This window comes from Chlorocebus sabaeus, chromosome 1, assembly GCF_047675955.1.
Source record: "Chlorocebus sabaeus isolate Y175 chromosome 1, mChlSab1.0.hap1, whole genome shotgun sequence".
In the NCBI taxonomy this organism is placed as follows: domain Eukaryota; kingdom Metazoa; phylum Chordata; class Mammalia; order Primates; family Cercopithecidae; genus Chlorocebus; species Chlorocebus sabaeus.
Window position 1 is genome coordinate 30,649,150 of NC_132904.1, and position 18,873 is coordinate 30,668,022.

The following is an 18,873-nucleotide window of genomic DNA, read 5'->3' on the forward strand; positions in this document are numbered from 1 at the left end:
GTGGTGGTGTCACAGCTCTGGAGGAAATTAAACCACGGGAAATAGTAATAACAAGGTCTCTGTGTTCCCACTGTTGACAATTCACAAGTTAAATGGTGGAATGAGAAGGGATAAAAAGGATTTCAGGGGTGCACTTGAGTGCTGTCGCACACATAGGGGTCAGAGTCTAGAATCCCAGTGCTAGGAGGACTTGAGAAGCCATAGATGCCACCCCCATGGTTTACAGAGAAGGGAATGAAATCCCCATCAATTTGGCCTTTGGCCTAAGCTCTGCTTCTAAAAACCCTTTAGAAGTCTGGCTTGTCATCCCAAAGTGCGGTCCACCAGCTTCTGTCAGCTTGGAAGAGACAGCGCCTCTGCAAGCTGAAACTCAGCTCACTTCCTGGTTGGCAACTGGCAAGAAGGCGGCTTCCCAGTCTTCTGAGAACTGGGTTTCCCTTCTAACTCAGTGGCACCCTCTCTGGGCCCTGGTGAAGAATCACTTAGAAAAGAAGCAGGCTGCTCTCCTCCAGAGTTCCACCCATAGCCCTACTGTTGACCCTACTCCCACCCCTACCCGTCACCCCCACCCCTACCCCTCACCCCCATCCTCACCCCCACCCCTACCCTCCACCCCCACCCCCACCCCTACCCCTCACCCCCATCCCTCACCCCATCCTCGCCCCTACCCCTACCCTCCACCCCCACCCCTACCCTCCACCGCCACCTCACCCCTACCCTCCACCCCCACCCCACCCCTACCCTCTACCCCCACCCCACCCCTACCCTCTACCCCCACCCCACCCCTACCCTCCTCCACTCCCCCTCCCCCTTCCCCTCTGGGCTAGAGAGTGAAAAGTAGCTTAGAGAAGCGAGGATCAGGTGTGCACAGGGTTCCTAACTCTGCTGATATCCTGGGAGGTGCTGGCAAATTTTCCAGTTTACTGGCAGAATTACTCTCCTCCCTAAATTTCAAAAAGCAGAGAAGGACATTATCTATTCTCTTTCTTTGCGGGGGAAAAAAAACGGTTTTTTTTTTTTTGGAGACAGAAGCTCACTCTGTTGCCCAGGCTGGAGTGCAGTGGCACGTTCTCATCACTGTAACCTCCACCAGGTTCAAGCAATTCTCCCTCACCTGAACCTCCTGAGCTGATGGAATTACAGGTGTGCACCAGCATGCCTGGCTAATTTTTGTATTTTTAGTAGAGATGGTGTTTCATCTTGATGGCCAGGCAGGTCTCAAACTCCTGGCCTCAAGTGATTCACACGTCTCTGCCTCCCTAGTGCTGGGATTCTAGGCCTGAGCCACCACGCCCAGCCAGGATGCTAACTGTTCTTAAAGGATAGTTAGACATGCAAAAGAGTTCGGACTTCTTCGTGAGGCTGACAGGGAGTCATTGAAGAGTACAGAGCCAGAGCAAGGTGACCAGAGTAAGGGGTGAGGTAAGCCTGGAAGCAGGGGATGGGTGGGGGACAGGGGAAGATGGGGGCCTGACTGGGGTGGTGGCAGTGGAGGATTTTTGAGATATGTTGGTGGTAAAAGCAGCAAGGCTTGGTGGTTGATGAGAAGTGGATGAGAAGGGAGAGAGCTGATTAGGGTGACTCACAGGTCTCTCCTTGGGAAACCGGGTGGCCACGGTGCTGTACTCAGAGTGTTGGAAGAGGAGGTGGAGGCTTTGAGGAACAAGATAATGAGTCTGAGATTCAAGAGTTGGGCAACCAGAAAGAGAAAAGTTGAGCGATGGAAGATTAGGGCTCTGTGTAGAGATTGAGAAACATCGAGGCTTCAGTACAGTCCGCAGCCCATTGGAGTGGAACACTGAGCAGAAATGCTGCTGTTTTAGAAGAGGGAGGCAAAGGATCACTCAGTCAGGCTCACTGCTTCACACTCCGAGATTCACTCACGGCCATGGGCACAGGGTGGTGCCTGTGGGTCCCTCTGGGTCCCTCCATGGCTTTTACAGGCTTCCAAAGCCATTGTCCCTATTCCCTCTAATAAAGGAATAAAGGGAAATGTTCCCGCACACTTTCTTCTCCATCATGACAGAAAAGAAGAGTTTTTTTTCTAAGGGTTTTACTAAATAGAAAAAAATAGATGCCCTTTCCTTTTTTTTTTTTTTTAAACTCCTTTTCTCTAGAATGATCTTGCCCTGAGCCCGTTATCCTAGAGCTGGGAATTTGTGTGGGAAAAGGAAGACATCGAGGTGTTAAAAGAATGTAAAGAAAATATTTTCCATCTCTGATGAGAACTGCTGAGGAATGAGCTGATATGGGAGAATTTAGAATTGATGTAGAGAAGACTTTCTTACAGAGCGGATTTGGAAGACAAGCTGTGGAACTGCATTCTGCGAAGATCAGAGGGAGTCCGACAGCTTTTTGTCTGTGGAGTTTCATGGGAGGCCTCCAGGGACCCTTGGCAGGCGGTGTCTGGAGACCCATGAAAGGGAAAGTCCTGTTTCTGGGTCTTACTTTGAATTTCCTCGTCTTAAACCTCAGGCCCAAACAAAACCCCTTTCCTCTCCAGTATCCTGGGCACTGCCTAGCTCGAGAAAGGACAAGGTGAGCAAAGTTAGAATGTCATTTATTTCAGCAGCTTGAGAATGAAGAGATTGCAACTCTAGTCCCCGTTCCGTTTCTGACCCTCAGTGACCTTGGGCAAGCCACTAAACTTTTTCAGGCCTCAGTTTTCTCAGCTGTAGGATGGGTGGAAATAGTACCTCCTGCGGTTCTGCGGTGTTGAATGAGATAATGTATGTAAGTGCCTGGCACATAGTAAGCCCTCAAGAGAAGTCAGCTGTGGTTGTTACTGATCATAACTGTCCTACCTCCCTTGCTGGAAGAACAAATTGCTCTATGAAAAAGGCATTTAAAAGCAAAAGGTACTAGGCAAAAGCTGTGATGCTATCAATTACTATTATTAATAATAGGTTCCTAATTACTTTTGCCACGGTATTAAGTGAAGGCCTCTTTGTATGGGTGATGACTGGGAAAATGGGAACTACTATTAATGGAGCTGCCAGCTCCTGTTACTAGCTCCATTGACATAATATTTCTCTCTGGGAATCCTTTGACAAATCAGCTGAATTTCCTATTCCCTTACCCTAAGCTCTGTAAATTTGATCCACATGTCTCCAGTGTTGTTTCTGTAGATTAACAATGGAGAAAGGAGGAGGAGTCAGGCCTGCACTGGGCTCTCCCAGCTGTTCTGCAGGGTGGGTTTCGGCCTGTAGTTGGGGTGGTTTTCCCTTCTGTTTTACTTGTTTTAATGCTTATGGCCAGCTCTCCCCAATGTGTTTGGTTACTCAGCTGTCAGCGAGAGTTTCTGCTTTAGGGCCTGGGGCCCTGGCAGGGGGCTGCGGGGAAGAGCCCAGTCACGAACTCTTCCTCCTCCTCCAACAGAAACAAAGCTTGGAGGAAGTGCTTTGAAGCAGTGCTTTGCTAAGTCAGCGCTGGATGTGATGAGAGGGGTCGCTGCCATCCAGGAGAGGCAAAGGGAGATGGAGCCTCCACCACATCAGCCAGGAGAGTGGGGAGACTGAGTCGGGGCAAGGTCGAGCTAGGCGGGCAGGACTGACCATCAGCTGAACCTGCAGAACGGTCCGAGAACACACTGAGGCCCTGGGCTGGAGGAAGACCGCTGTGTGCATTTGCTCAAGAAAGAGAAACACGTGGGGTTCAGCACGGGGCTGTCCATGAGTGAAAAGGGCAGTAATAATACAGCCATATTGTCATATGCACCAGCCACACATAAGGACAGCCACGAGTGAGCTGTAGTGGTGTGTTCACTGGACTCTGAGCTCACACAGGAGTTAAGTATATGCATTGTAGAGCCAGTCCATCCCAGATTTGAATCCTAGCTCTACCGCTTACCTGAGCAATTATTCAAAGTCTCTGAATGGCAATAGCCCAGTATCTCAAATGGAAGCCAGCAGTACCCATCTCATAGGGTTTTTTGTTTTTGGTTTTTTGTTTTGAGACACAGTCTCACTCTGTTGCCAGGCTGGAGTACAATGGTGTGATCTTGGCTCACTGCAAACTCTGCCTCCCGGGTTCTAGCGATGCTCCTGCCTCAGCCTCCCGAATAGCTTGGATTACAGGAGCCTGCCACCACACCTGGCTAATTTTTGTATTTTTAGTAAAGACAGGGTTTCTCCATGTTGGCCAGGCTGGTCTCAAACCCCTGACCTCAAGTGATTCACCCGCCTCAGCCTCCCAAAGTGCTGGGATTACATGCGTGAGCCACCACACCTGGCCCTTATAGGGTTGTTGAAAGAATAAATGAGATAATGTAAATAAAGCCTATGTTCCCAGCACAAAGTAAAAAGCAACAGCACTTGGTAGAGCACGTACTCTGAGCCAGGCATTGGTCCAAGCATTGACCCCCCAGTTACTCAGTTAATCCTCGTGGCAGCCCTGTGAGCTAGGTACTCTAGTTATCTCTAGTTAACAGATGATGAACTGATGAAGAGTCTAAGTAACCTGACCAATCACACCACTGGTTAAGTGATAGCCAGAATTACAAACCCCAACCTCTGCTCCAGAGCCCTGTCTGCTGTACCTGTTGCTGCTGTTGTCCTTGTTACATCACACGTGTTTAGGGACTTCTAACCCAGACTTGGCCACATCCCCGTGCTCTCCAGTTATCTCAAGGAATTTTTAGAGATTTTATCCAAAAGTGATTAAATTCCTGTGGATATTTTTCTTTAAAAAAGAAAAAGGGTTTGTGGGTAAGTGTTGGAAAAAGAAGATCTGTCCATCAAAGAAACAGTGGTTACCAAAAGTTGGGAATCCCTATCTAGGTTCTTTTTTTTTTTTTTTTTTTTGAGACGGAGTCTGGCTCTGTCGCCCGGGCTGGAGTGCAGTGGCCGGATCTCAGCTCACTGCAAGCTCCGCCTCCCAGGTTTACGCCATTCTCCTGCCTCAGCCTCCCGAGTAGCTGGGACTACAGGCGCCCGCCACCTCGTCCGGCTAGTTTTTTGTATTTTTTTAGTAGAGACGGGGTTTCGCCGTGTTAGCCAGGATGGTCTCGATCTCCTGACCTCGTGATCCGCCCGTCTCGGCCTCCCAAAGTGCTGGGATTACAGGCTTGAGCCACCGCGCCCGGCCTCTATCTAGGTTCTGACTGCAACTAGAATCTCTGTGGCCACATGCTCTTAAGAGCCAACATGTAATTTTAGACCAGTCTGATTTCGCTTTTCTGGTGCTTTCTAAGAAGCCGCATAGTGAGTTGGAGAAATTTACAGGCTGTCACCCTCTGGGATTGATTCTGACAGTTCTGCTCCACTGCTGTTGAAGTGTTAATGAAAAACATTAATTGGACTTGGCCCGTGGCTAGGACACATCCCCTTCTTGAAGTGGAGAAGGCAGCATCCCTTTCAAATGGTTGCTCCCAGCATGGGGAAAGGAGAGGACTCAGGGCGGCACTGCCCTTCAGGAAGTCAGGATGGGCATTTACATCTGACTTGGCCATCCCTGAGCCGCATGAAAACAAAGCCAGGTCTCTTTGTCACCCCAGAACCCTAAGTGTAGCACAATACCTGGGCTGAGTCGGGCACTCTGTAAATATTCAGCGAGTGAGTGAGTGAACGCTTGTGTGATCCAGGAGCCCAAGCAGGCCAGTTTCTTGGGTACCTCCAAGAAAGGATGGTCTCCACATGCTTATAACCACGGCTACGAATGAGCTACTTCTCATTCTGGCCCCTATAACACCGTCCACAGTCAACGTTCCCAAGTCTTCAAGGCTCAGAGAGATTTTGCCTGCTGAACCTCTGTCAAGAGCAGGGCAGCAGGGCTGAGCTCTGCCCGCAGCAGGCTGGGGCCCACTGAGCTTCCCCTCCTTCCTAAGTGTGACCTGTCTGCCTTCTTTCCCCATAGGTGTCCTCTCCCTCCCCGCGTACTTCAGCCCCTACAACGGCGGGTCCCTGGGCCATGATGAGCGAGCCGACGCCTATGCCCAGCTGGAGCTCCGGACCCTGGAGCAGTCCCTCCTGGCCACCTGCGTGGGCAGCATCTCAGAGCTGAGTAAGTGTGGCCTCAGTGTCTAGCTGGACGGTAGAGCAACAGCGAGGCCCCAGGGTTGGGGGAACGCAGGGAGAGCTTGCCTTCTAGGCTCTGGCCTCCTCCCCCTCCTCCCCCTCCTCCCCCTCCTCCTCCTCCTCCCCCTCCCCCTCCCCCTCCTCCCCCTCCCCCTCCTCCCCTCCCCCTCCCTCTCCCCCTCCTCCCCCTCCCCCTCCCCCTCCTCCCCCTCCTCCCCCTCCCCCTCCTCCTCCCCCTCCTCCTCCCCCCCTCCCCCTCCCCCTCCCCCTCCTCCCCCTCCCCCTCCCCTCCTCCCCCTCCTCCCCCTCCCCCTCCTCCTCCTCCTCCTCCTCCTCGTGCCGTGCCTTGCCTTCCCTGAAAGCTAGATCTTTCTAGGCCAGAGGTTGCAAATACACAAATCTGGATTTCTGGTTTCTCTTTAAAAAACAAAGGATCTAGCAACATGGCACCCCATTCCTGCATAGCAGTGACCCACAGGAGCTAAGTAGCAGCAAAGTGGGTGGCATGTGTTCCCCACTTTGCCACAGACCTGGGTTTCACCCGGGGTGGATGGAGGGGCGGGGGGGGGGGGGGGCGGCCTGTTTCATTAATTTCACCTGCCTGGCCCCACAGGCTCTGAACTCACAGCTGGTGCTCTTTCTCGAAAGAAAGCACTCCCAAAGCCTCAGTGTAATAAAAGGAAGATAACAGCAGAGCGCCTCTGGCTGAAGGCAGGTGTGGCCGGGTGGTGTCTCCCAGGACTCAGGGCTCTATGGCATACACTTGGAACTTGAGGTGGCTCTTTACCGTTGACAGCTGCTTCTAGGGTGTTAGGAGAGGTGAAATCCCGTGCCGGCTCCTGAGCTCCCCCTCTCATTACCCATTTGATTTGAGAAATCTGACTACATCCTCTGCTGCCTTCATTCCCCCTCGCTCTGTTGAGATCACCCAGCAGAGGGCAGTGACACAGCAGGGGTCACAGCACACAGCATGGGCACACCTGGAGTTTCCCTCTGCTCCGGCCTTCTCCATGTGTGATTCCCTGGAGTCTTCTGATCCCTGCACAATCAACAGCAACGGCAACCCTCTGTTTCTTCAGGACGCGGCTTTCTCCTTCCCTGCATTCTTCTGCCTCCTCCCCAGACAGGAAATGAAGGTTCCTGGTTCAAGGTCACGGAGCAGAGCTGCAGTAGGGCTGGGAGAGAAAGCAGGATTTCTGACTCCCTGTCTCCTGGTGACATTACGGTAGGCAGGGCCAGGATGTTGTTGCCTGGGTCCCCTGAGGGACCCCACAGGAAGTGGGTTCTGGTGTATGGCTTCATCTCCATCCCTGAGAAGTGTCTCCTGGACAATGGGCTGTCTTGGGCCCTTGCACAGTCATGCTTTGGTGAGTTCTCGTGCCTTGCAAACAGTAAGGGACACAGCCCCTAGTCCACTGGAGAGCACCTTTATACTTGAACACTAAGTGAGCGCCTTATGTGTGCAAGGCACCATTGTGAAGCACCATCTTCACTTTATCTCATTTGTTCCTCACAACAACTCAGCAAGGTATGTCCTGATGAGAGAACTGAGGCTTAGAGAAGAAAAGTGATTTTCTCCAAGTCACACGGATCAGAGCTGGGGGCTTGACTCTGGACGTGTCTAGGGCTGTTGGCTCCCTGGATAAGACTAGCAGCCCAGCCACCGGCTCCTTGGGGCAGCTGAGATCAAGACTGGGGCTGATCCTTTTCCTCTTCTCATGGCAGCCCCATGCCCATTAGAACCCCAGCCCAGCCTGAGGGAGGAGCATTCAGAGGCCTCCCCCAGGGAAGGGCTTGACATCATTCTGCCATTACCGTTAGCCAAGAGGCCAAGACCTGTTGGCTCTACCATTTACAATGATCCTGAGTTTTAGTTTGCCCCTTTTACCAACTCCACTGCTACCAACTAAGCCCAAGCTGACCATTTTGTTTTGTTTTTGAGATGGAGTCTCACTCTGTCACCCAGGCTGGAGTGTGGTGGCACAATCTTGGCTCACTGCAACCTTCGCCTCCAGGTTCAAGAGATTCTCCTGCCTCTACCTCCCTAGTAGCTGGGATTATAGGTGTGCACCACTATGCCCAGCTAATTTTTGTATTTTTAGTAGAGACAGGGTTTCACCACGTTGGCCAGGCTGGTCTCGAACTCCTCACCTCAAGTGATTCTCCCGCTTTGGCCTCCCAAAATGCTAGGATTATAGGCATGAGCCATCGCACCCAGCCCCAAGCTGCCCATTTAAAGCTTAAATTGGGTTGTGTCACTCATCTGCTCAATATCTATTCCCTCTATCCCCCGACAATGGCTTCCCGGCTCACTCAGTAAAATCCAAAATCCTCACTCTGTCCCAGGATCCATATATGATCTGACTTCATCGCTTCATCGTCTTCTCTGTGGACTGCACTCCAGCTGCCTGGCCTCCTGGCTAAGGACCCTCCCACTCCAGAGCCTTCACACTGGCTTTCCCTCTGCCTGCAACACTTTCCCCTTATGATACCCAAATACATTGGTCCTTCACATTTCCAGGCCTCTGCCTAAATGGCACCTTCTCATTCAGGCCTTCCATGAGTACCACGCTCTCATTCCACTGTCTTCCCTCTTGTGGCTTTGATTTTATTAAAGGCGCTGATCACCACCTGACATGTACTATATATTTACTTACGAATAGTTTATCATCTCTCTCCTCTGACTAGAAGAGTTGGCTTCATGAGATTGGAAACTTTATCTCCTTTGTCCACGGCTGTATCCTCATTGCTTAGGATAGTACCTGGTACAGAGCACAGTTCGTGAGTATGCATGTACATGTGTTAGGAGGAATGAGCTCTATCCCACCAAATGTTTTCTCCTAAAACTCGCCTAGGATTGGTCCACATCCTGGCCCAGCCACTCCTCAGGGCCAAGGGAAGAAACCTCCTCACAGCATCTTTTCACAGACCAGAGAACAGGCTGTGTCATGTGCCAAGTTGCCCTGTTCCTCCCTCGGAAACCAGGGCTTTTGCTAACCTGCTGTGGAGGAGGGAGGAGACAGAGGTGGAGGCCGATATTGCAATTTTTCTCCCTGAGACTAAAGAACTTAATGAGGCTAGTGATACTTGGCACTGAACCCCTTGGACCTCAGAGTGTTCCCTGGGTTTACATGCATTAACTCCCTGAGCCTCGCCAACATCAGCCTGCCAGATAGGGTGAGAAGTTTCACTCTTGTATGAGATCCAGCTTCACAGGGAGTTTTGGGACTTGTGCTTTTGCTCTGTCCCTCTCTACCCACAAAAATTTTAAAGGGAGAGAATACAAAATAAAACAAAACACTTCTTTTTGAAGGGAGCCAGATGTTCTAGGCCTTATTTTGAAGACGGTGTTGAATTCCAGACTCTCTCCTGCTGTTTTTATTTGATGGCTCATAATGAGAGGTGGAAGGACCAGAGTGAAACCTAGCACCTCTAATCAAGTCTTTCATGGTTAACAAGTGGGGGAGGACTTGTTTTTCCTTGCCTGGGGTGTGTTTCTGGGCTTCAGACTAAGGTTTCATTGAGTGTAGGATCAACTGATCCTCAAGTACAAGGAAGTTTCAGAGGAAGCTCTGAGTCCTCACCGTGCTTAAACCAAGAGACAAGCGCAGCCTGGATCAGGCCTTCTCACACCAGCCATGGTGAAGGACCAGAGATTGTATTCCCCCCACTGTGCTGCAGAATGAAACCTTTATAATGTACAATCAAAATAAATGTTTAGAACAAGGAAATAAGACAGGTGAAATGCAAGCCCAATTTTTAAAATTATTATTTTATTAGCTATACATAAAATTACTGTCAAATTTCTACATAAGTTTTAAAAAATTCACTCTTCACTGCTGAAATTAACTTGCTGCAAACCAGTAAGTTTGGGGACCTGTCCCGGTTCACAGACCACACTTTTAGTAGCAGCCGTGCGATGGTCAAGAGCGTGCGTTTGGGAAGCAAGGACCCCAGTTCAGGTCCTGGCTGACTGACTTACTAGTTATGGCACCGGGACAGGTCATTTAACTCCTGCAAGCTTGCTTCCTTGTCTGTAGAGTAGAAAGACCCTCCCTTACAGGGTGGCTGAAAAAGTTGAAGGAAATTTTGTCTATCTTTTCATGTCTATCACGAAGCCTAGAAAATATAAAGTGGCAGGAAGCAAAAGTCACCCTAAGAGAAGGTTCAAAGCAAGCTGCTTTCTTTGCCCATAAATGGGTTGCCGCGCAGTGTAAGTTTTTAGACGTCGTGGTCAGAGTTCTCTGCAGCCATTTGTCTTTCTGGTCTGAGAGAAACTGGCCACACCAGGGCTTGGATCGAAGAAGCCGGTGACCTCCATCTCCAGCTGCCTTCATGGTTTTCTGAACTTTTGGGTTTTCTCCTTCTGTTTGGATGGGAGATTCCATTTCTTTCTTGATTTTCTTGTCTACATGAAGCAGGAAGTGCACTGCCAAAGTGTTCTCCACCAATAACAATAAAACAACAATAAAAATAATTAAAGATAATGACTTCTACCTTGTCGAGCCTTTGAAATGATATTTCAACAAGGTTTCTCTTTGATGCTATCACTGACTCTTTGATTTCTCCTCCTTGTGGTCCTGTGGTTCTGCCAAAAGTTATGACATTTAGACCTGGAGAAACGGGAGCCAGGTTTCAACTTATTAGCAGTCAACGTAGCTGTACAACTGGCTGCTGTGAGGTGGGTTGGCAGGTGGTTGTGATGCCAGTTTCAACCACCCATGGAGCCCAAGGGCAGGGTTGGGATCTGGCATTTCAGGGCGCAGACTCCTCCTGTCCTGGGAAATGTGGGGCAGAGTTTGACGGCAGGCAGTGGTCCTGGAAGGAAGAGTGAACAGGAGGCGGCCTGTAGGATAGAGGAAGAATCATAATAAGACATTAATCATAGCAGTGCTATGTTCAGCCCTACCAAGTACTTACTCTGTGCCAAGCATGATGTTAAGTGCTTTACATTTATTGTTTCTTTGAACCCTCAAAATCGGTAGGGTAGATACTATTGTTTCCATTTTACAGATGAGGAAACTGAGGTTCTGATAACTAAGTAAGGGATTTCTCTTTCTCTGTAAGGAATCACCAGGGGTAGGGCTGAAGCTGACCTCCAGGGGAACCTCCCTGAGTTCTCAGGCCTAAGGGAATATGGGCTGGAATTAATAGTAACAGGCCCTGATTTGAGGCCAACTGTGTCTGACTTCAATCAAGCTATCAGTTCACCTGGTGATTTTCAACCCTGAGTGGACATTAGAATCACTGAGGGAATGTCTACAAACTAGAGATGCCCAGGTCCAGTGGCAGACCAATGAAATCAGGGTCACAGGGATGGAAACCAGGTGTCAGTAGCTCACTGCCCTCGGCCCTCTTGGCCCTAGAGTTTGTCAGGAGCACCCAGGCAGCTGAACTCCAACTGTAGGGATGAGCAGTCAAGAGTAGGGAGGAGTGAGGAACCAGGGATGGTGGTGGAGGGCGACAAGGAAGACTTTTGGGGATCTCAAAACTCCAGGGGTGTCCTTTGTCTCTGCCTGGAAGCCAAACACCATCACCGCGGCTGTCAAGGGAGAATTTAGCAGCTAATGAGCTCAAATCAAGCCTCAGCAGAAGTTGTATTTTAAAAAGAAATGAATGCGTAAGGTTAATTCTTCATTCTCCAAATATTTGCTGAGCACCTAGTACATAACAGACCCCATGCAGGGCCCTGGGACACAATGGAACAGAACAGCAGATTCCCAGAAGCAGCATGAAGGTTAATTGAATACATGAATGAACTGGTTCTGCCATGCATTTCATGACACTTCACTGGCCAAATTAAAACCTGCTCATTTCTTCCACCTTAGGGTTAGCTGTGCCCACCCGTGGAGGGGCTCTCTCTAAGGAATCACCAGGGGTGAGGCTGAAGCTGACCCTGAAGGAGCCGCTTTTCTTAGAGCGGAGGTGCCTGCAGGTGCCAGGGCTCCTTCAGCCCATCCTTTCTCAGCATTGTGGCCTCACACAATGTTGAGCCGTTTCCTGTCTGGGACTGGTGAGATATTGAAAATACTTGAGTTGGGTAGAAACACACTACAGGATATGGGGACCGAAGGATCCCACGGACTCCAGCAGGGCAGGCTGCAGCCCAGCTCACAGTGAAGTCCATGGACTTTGGAGTCGAACAGACCTGAATTCAAGTCTAGACGCTACCATTTTCTAGCCATACAGCCATGGCTAGTTAACTCAACCTGCGGGCTCTGAGGTGTCCCTGTGGCCAGGAGAATGAATACATGGGGTCAGGAAATGTTTATCAGATAAGCCTTAAGTTCCTTTTTTTTTTTTTTTTTTTTTTTTTTGAGATGAAGTCTCACTCTGTCACCCAGACTGGAGTGCGGTGGCACGATCTCTGCTCACTGTCACCTCCGCCTCCCGGGTTAAAGCGATTCTCCTCCCTCAGCCTCCTGAGTAGCTGGGGCTACAGATGCCTGCCACTACGCCTGACTATTTTTTGTATTTTAAGTAGAAACAGGGTTTTACTATGTTGGCCAGGCTGGTCTCGAACTCCTGACCTCAAGTGATCCGACCACCTTGGCCTCCCAAAGTGCTGGGATTACAGGTGTGAGACACTGTGCCCGGCCATAAGCCTCAAGTTCTTCATCTGTAAAATGGGAATAATACCTGCTAGCACTGTAAAGATCAAATTAAATCATATTTCTGGGGAATTGCATACTTTGTACATAATGAGTCCTCAACAGGTGATGATGGTGGTTGTAATTGGTGCTGAGTCAGAGGGACCTTCTCTGCTGAAATACTTTGGGTTTTGTACAAGACAGTGCACAGGAGAATCGCCACAGAGCCTGGCCCTGGCTGGTAGAGGCTGGGAAAAGAGACCCAGAGAGATTCCCTCGGTCAAAGATCTGGGGAGAGGCCCATGGGGGTGGCGGAGAGAGTGGAGATGTCGAAAAAGAAACCACATTACCCTAAGTTCTGGAGGAGACAGGCCCTGCCAAGTATTTAATTCAGCAAGACTGAAATGAAAGGGAAACAAAATTGCTATTGTGCATCTGGGTGACAGTTTCCACCTCCACCTGTTGGCTGCAGGGCAAACAGTAATTGCGCACTAAGGCAAGGGAGCTTCAGCCAGGAGCATCCTTGGAAGAATGCAGGCTGTAAACTCAGACTTTGTCTTCTTTTTTCTCTTCCTCCCCTTTGCCCTCCCTGCCCCCTACCAGGTGACTTGGTCTCCCGTGCCATGCACCACATGCAGGGGCGCCACCCCCTGTGCCCGGGCGCCAGCCCCGCCCGCCAGGCCCGCCAGCCGCCACAGCCCATCACTTGGTCCCCCGACGCCCTCCACACGCTCTACTACTTCCTGCGGTGTCCACAGATGGAGTCCATGGAGAACCCCAACCTGGACCCCCCGAGAATGACCCTGAACAATGAACGGTAGGGATCTTCCTTGGGCTGAGCACCTGGTGGGACATGCGCCCAAACGTGCATTGACCGACTGACTGACACTGACTGACGACTGACCGACAGGGCGAGAAAGGGGCCCTGGAGCTATGCTGTGCCTGGGAGGAGGTGGCCCAGGAATCCCGATGGATGAAGGCCTGCACTGGTGTGCAGTGGGATTGTTTTTTTCCCCTGAGCTGATGCAGCATGGGGCCACTGCGGCTTGGAACCTGTGCTTCAGCCTCTGTGCCCAGTCTGGCGCGAGCTCACTGGGCTCTCCGAAATTCAGCTGCCTTGTTATAAAATTAGATAGTCACACCCACCTAGAAAGGTTAGTGCTCTGAGAAAAAGCATGTAGGATGGGGGCTGGGTGGGAACTGGCCCTTGGCCATTGGTAGCTGTCACCTCTTTTCATGGGGTTATCCCATTCAAAAGTGATCAAATGATCATTGTTGGCGTCATTGTTATGAGGGGTCTTGGGTGTGTTTTGCCCTCATCCATTCATTTAACTGAAGAGACCACTGTGACCCTGGCAGCTCTCCGATCTCCAGCAGGTTAGTGGTTGGATAGCCCCTGGACCCACGCCTGTGGGCTCCTAGTCAGGTACTTTCACTAGAGGGTCCCAACACTTTCCTAGCTGGGAGCAGGGCTGCAAAGAACAGATGTGCAGGTTGTGTACTGCACAAGGGAACCCAGTGAGGAACATGAGTAGGGGATGCTCGTGGGGCCATGTCAGCCTGAGGCCAGGATACCTTTTCTAATTGGTTTTCTCCAAGGACTGCCTTTTTGAAATTTTCTACCTGGAAAATGCTTTTTTATAACTTGCCCCAAACGTTGTATGTGCTGGCATGAGCCTCACATGGAGGCCACTGCATGGCCACTTAAGGTACGGTCTGTCCATGGGCTCAAGAGTTGTGTTTGAGGGTCCAGGAAGTGGGAAAGGCTTGCCCTTGGTTTGGGAAGCCCATCTGCACACATTTCACCACACAGTCAGGCCCAGGAAGGGCAGAGCCCATGGGACTTGGTGCCCCACCTGGAGGGAGACAATCTGAGACCTCAATATTGGAAGTCCTGGAGGCTCTGCAGTCCCCTTGCCCGGCTGCCCGCTGTCTTTCGGGGGCGTGGAGTCTCATCAGCTCTATGATCCACAGCTGGCTCCACAGCCCAGTCTGCTTCCTCAGTGCCCCAGAAAACAAAGGCACTAAGGTGGATTTACTGAGTGTTTACTATGTGCTAGGCACTGGGCTGAGCACTTTGCAGGCAGATGCTCCCTTAATCCACACACTACCAAGAAAGAGGTGCTCTTCAAGCCCCTTTACACATGAGAAAGTGGAGGCACGGAGAGACTAACTGGCCCCACCACGCAGGCTGTGCTCCTTATAACCACTACACTGTATCTCCTGTCCCTAAGAGGAATGTAAAACAGCAGTGGCCCAGTACATGCGTAGTAGGACCCCAGTAAATAGTACCATTGCTGTTATCAGTACTAGTATCCTTATGTCATCATTGTTTTATTTCTCTGAGAGCTGGAGGGCGAATGCAAGTCTGAGGAGGGCCACCCTGGGCCTGACACAGAAAGAATGCTGCAGGTGGAGCCCTGGGCATCCTGAAAGACGCCTTTGGCTTGAGCTGGGGCCAAAGCACAGGCCCTAAGCCCCAGCTGTTCCTGCTTTGCGGAAAAGTGCTGTGGTTGAAGGAGTCAGCGGGGAAGGGAAAAGGGCAGGAAGACATCTGGGAAGGAGGAGGTAGGAGGCTTGCTTGCTGTTTGGTAAGGTGCTGGGCTGAGGCCGGGCCACCCATGCAGAAGTGACTGGGAGAAGAGGACAGGAGCCTTCTTCAGGCCTGTTGCCCCGGCTGCTGGGCCCTCAGGCTGTCATGGCTATAGGCCCAGGGGCAGGCATTCCTCTGCTGGCACTTTCCCCCGCTCCCTTGGGCATCTTTGTCATGTGCTGTGGCTTTCCCCCAGCAGGGTTCCCAGCCCCCAGTACTCTAACACACAGAATCCGGGTTTCTTCGTGATCTGAGTTGCGCAGCTCTATGTGGTTATAACAGCTGAGCTTGCATGGTAATAGACATACGTGCATGTGTTTAGATAACTACTTATTTAAAAACCACACTATCTGTAGCACAAATAAATTGGTAGCAAAGATATTTTTCCATGAATCATTTCAAATGAATATCAGACACATGGGGAATTGGAACTCCCATTAGAAAAAAAAAGGAACCAAAATTTTTTAAGTTTTGACACGGAAAGGACACCCTAAAAACACCTGGGGGAGCTGACAGCCCGACGGCTCGCTGGTGGCCTGACTCCTGTCACTGAGCAGATCTGCTGCCCTCTGGCCCACTGACAGGGAAGGCCCTGGAGGCTGTGGGGATCCTTCCTGGGAGCACTGAGCTCACAGCATTACTGCAGGCTGGGCTGGGCCAATGTCCCATCAAGGCCCCAGCACCCTGATACCCTCACCAGAGCTCTGGGGAAAACCTCTTCTGATGCAAATAGTAGCTGGAGTTTGCTAGGGTGCCAGAGTGACAGAGCTTTGCTTTTGTGAGTTTGGGGATGTGCGCTGTCTATCTCTGTCTCTTGCTCCACTTCATCCTCTTAAAGCCCCGTCCTCTGTCCCACCTGGAAGCCTGGGGGACTGAGTTCACCCAACCAGAATTGGACGGAGCCTCTGATTTCAGTGTGACCGTGGTTGTCTGGCTGTAGAGGCTGTCTGTTTGGGGATTGGTGGCTCTCTGGGTTTGTTTGGGATTAAGTGACCTCCTCTACTGCCTTACACACATGGGAGAAGGAGCTCAGTTTGGTGACATGGGTTTGGCAGCATGACACCATTGATGGAACCACTCAAGTCTGTACTCATATTTCTGCTTTAAAGAAAGGTACCCTGATTCCTTCAATTAGGGGTTATGTCTGACCACATCCATGCCGACAAAGGGAAGGGATGTGTGTTCATCTCTTTTGTGTGGAGCTCACTGTGGTGTTCCCTGCTAAGCCACCTGCTGCTTCTGCAGTGTTCGGTGGGGACTTCATATCTTTCCGTAAGGGGCCTTCTCCCCAGAGCTCTCTGCTCTGGTCTGGGAGGAGAGACAGCAGGAGGCGGACAGAAGCAGCAGGAACTCAGAGTGGCGAGCGGGCAGCTTTGCAGCGAATGAGAAGCCTCTAACCTCCTTTCTTCCACTGCTGCAGTGAGCCTGGGGCATCAAGAAACAGTACAGGCTTTGGGGCAGAGGCCTGGGCTCAGAGCCACACAGGCCCTTCCATGCCTCAGGCTCCTTACCTATAAAATGGGGCTAAGTAATTCTATCCGGTAGGACAAAGTGAGATAATATACGCCCTTCCTTTAAAGCCCATTTCTACCTACTTCTGCGCCCAAAGAACATCAGCAAGTTTGGTGCTATCATTACCTCCATTTTACAAGTGAGGACAAGAGGGTGCGGGGTACCTGGCTGATAAGTGGCGAGGCCAGGATTCAAACCTGAGGTCTCTCTCCTCAAGGCCGTTGCCTTTCCCTGTGCCAGGCTGTGGCTTTACCAGCTGGCTGCCGAGACCTGATCCTACAGCTCTGAGGCGTGCTGGGTGGGTCCTGGCCTTTGGGGCCACCTTCTCTGGGGCCACTCCAGCCCCACTCCCTCGCTGTCCTGGGAGAGCTCTGCAGCTGGGGCCTCCCTGCACCCTCCCAGGGTGCCTTTCTCGCTGGCAGCTTTGCACCCCAGGCACCAGCCAGGCACAAGGCAGGGTCTAAAACACAGAATTAGTCACAGCTGCTGCCCTGCAGGGTGTGTCATCACCCAAGATCAAGCTCAGAAAGTGAAAGAGCCTCCTGTCAGGGATCCAGGTTGCCCAGGGAGATCGGGAGCCTCCTTCCTCTGAGGTCTGGAGGAGAATGGACAACCATCTGGTTAGACGTGGCCCTTGCTGGTTGTGCCTGGGGGCAGAGGGATGGGCTGGCCGGAACAGAATCTTTGGCAGAGGGTATACCTCCTTGGCCATCACCCTCCTGGGGAATGAGAGGTCTGGGGCAGTAGGGATAAAGACTACGCAGACACGTAGGAAGGCAGGAGGGCCGCCAGCTGCCAGCAAATTGCTGGAAGGCAGCGTCATCAAGCAGAGGAGACAGAGGGAGACATGCAGTCAGAGGTGCAGAGGGCCTGAGGTCGACAGGAGGTGACCATTTCTCCGCATCAGAACCTGGGCTGCTGGAGGGCTTGGGGTCCCCCAGGCATCCTTCCAGACTGCGTCTACTGTGAGCAGCAGCAAAGCAGCCAGACCCTTGAGGAGTGGCCAGGCAGAGAGAGTGGGAATGGCAGAGGGCCACTGGTCCACAGAGCGGTCCGCTGGCTAAGCCTCAGGTCCTGGCCCCTTGCCGCCTCCTCCCCAGCCCTGCACAGCACGTCTCCGCCTCCATGGAGGGAAGCAGACTCAGAAGGTTTGGAGCCTGCTGGTATCCAGGACACGGAAACAGGAGGCATGTGGGACCCTTCCCAGAGTTCTGATTTGGGGTTGGGCCTAGAAACATCTGGTATCATGACTTTGTAGCCAGCCAAAATAGCCCCATCTGAGGAGGGCCCTGCTATTCAGAGGTGTGCGTTTGAGATCTACCTTGCCACTTTTCATAACCTTCAACCAGTCATTTAACCTCTTCAAGGCTCTTAATCATCTGTAAGGTATGAGGACCCAATGAGTTAACATATTTTTTGGGTTTTCTTGGAAACAGGGTCTCGCTCTGTCTCCCAGCCTGGAGTACAGTGGCACAATCTCAGCTCACTGCCTCCTTGACATCCTGGGCTCAAGCAATCCTCCCACCTCAGCCTCCCAAGTAGCTGGGACCACAGGTGTGCTCCATCACACACTTTGCCTTGGCCTCCCAAAGTACTGGGATTATAGCCATGAGCCACTGCACCTGGCCACTACATACTTTTAGAACAGGGCCTAGGACACACTGAGTAGCTGTTCTTATGATTATCAACACGATGGTTTTTATCAGGCAGGGTAGCAGCATATACAGAGTCCAAGTGGCTAGAGGAAGCAAGGTACCCCGGAGAGACGGGCGACGGGGAGGAGCAGGGCAAGGGAACACGGGCACCGTGGTGCAGGACGGAGCACAGAAGTGGATGGACCTTGTGGGCTAAGACACACAAGGCTGAGCTTGTGGCTGAGAAGGCCTTGCCCCCAGTGGTCCAGCTATTTGTGACTGGCTGGGTTTTATTTGTCCTCCTTCCCACACTTCCCTTCTTGGGGCCTGAACCCTTCTGAGAATAAGGGCAGCAGAGGGTCCAGATGCTTGATGCTCATATAAAGGTCTGCCCTGGAGAAGTCTGATATGTAGTTCTGCACCCCCCAGACAGGTTCAGGAGAGACGAGACCAGGGTGCTAATATGACACTAATCTTGCTCTCCAACTTCCATAGAGTTCTTTTTGCTGGGGCTTCCAAGACCTGCTCAG

General features: G+C 51.4%; 1 protein-coding gene across 1 annotated transcript in view; it reads left to right on the top strand.

The window, feature by feature from the left end:
• ABTB2 (ankyrin repeat and BTB domain containing 2) overlaps nt 1–18,873 on the top strand; it is a 208,727-nt gene that overhangs the window by 148,423 nt on the left and 41,431 nt on the right. Inside the window, 2 exon segments of the mRNA XM_073017415.1 lie at nt 5,854–6,000; nt 13,208–13,421. Of these exon segments, the coding sequence (XP_072873516.1) occupies nt 5,854–6,000; nt 13,208–13,421 (361 nt within the window).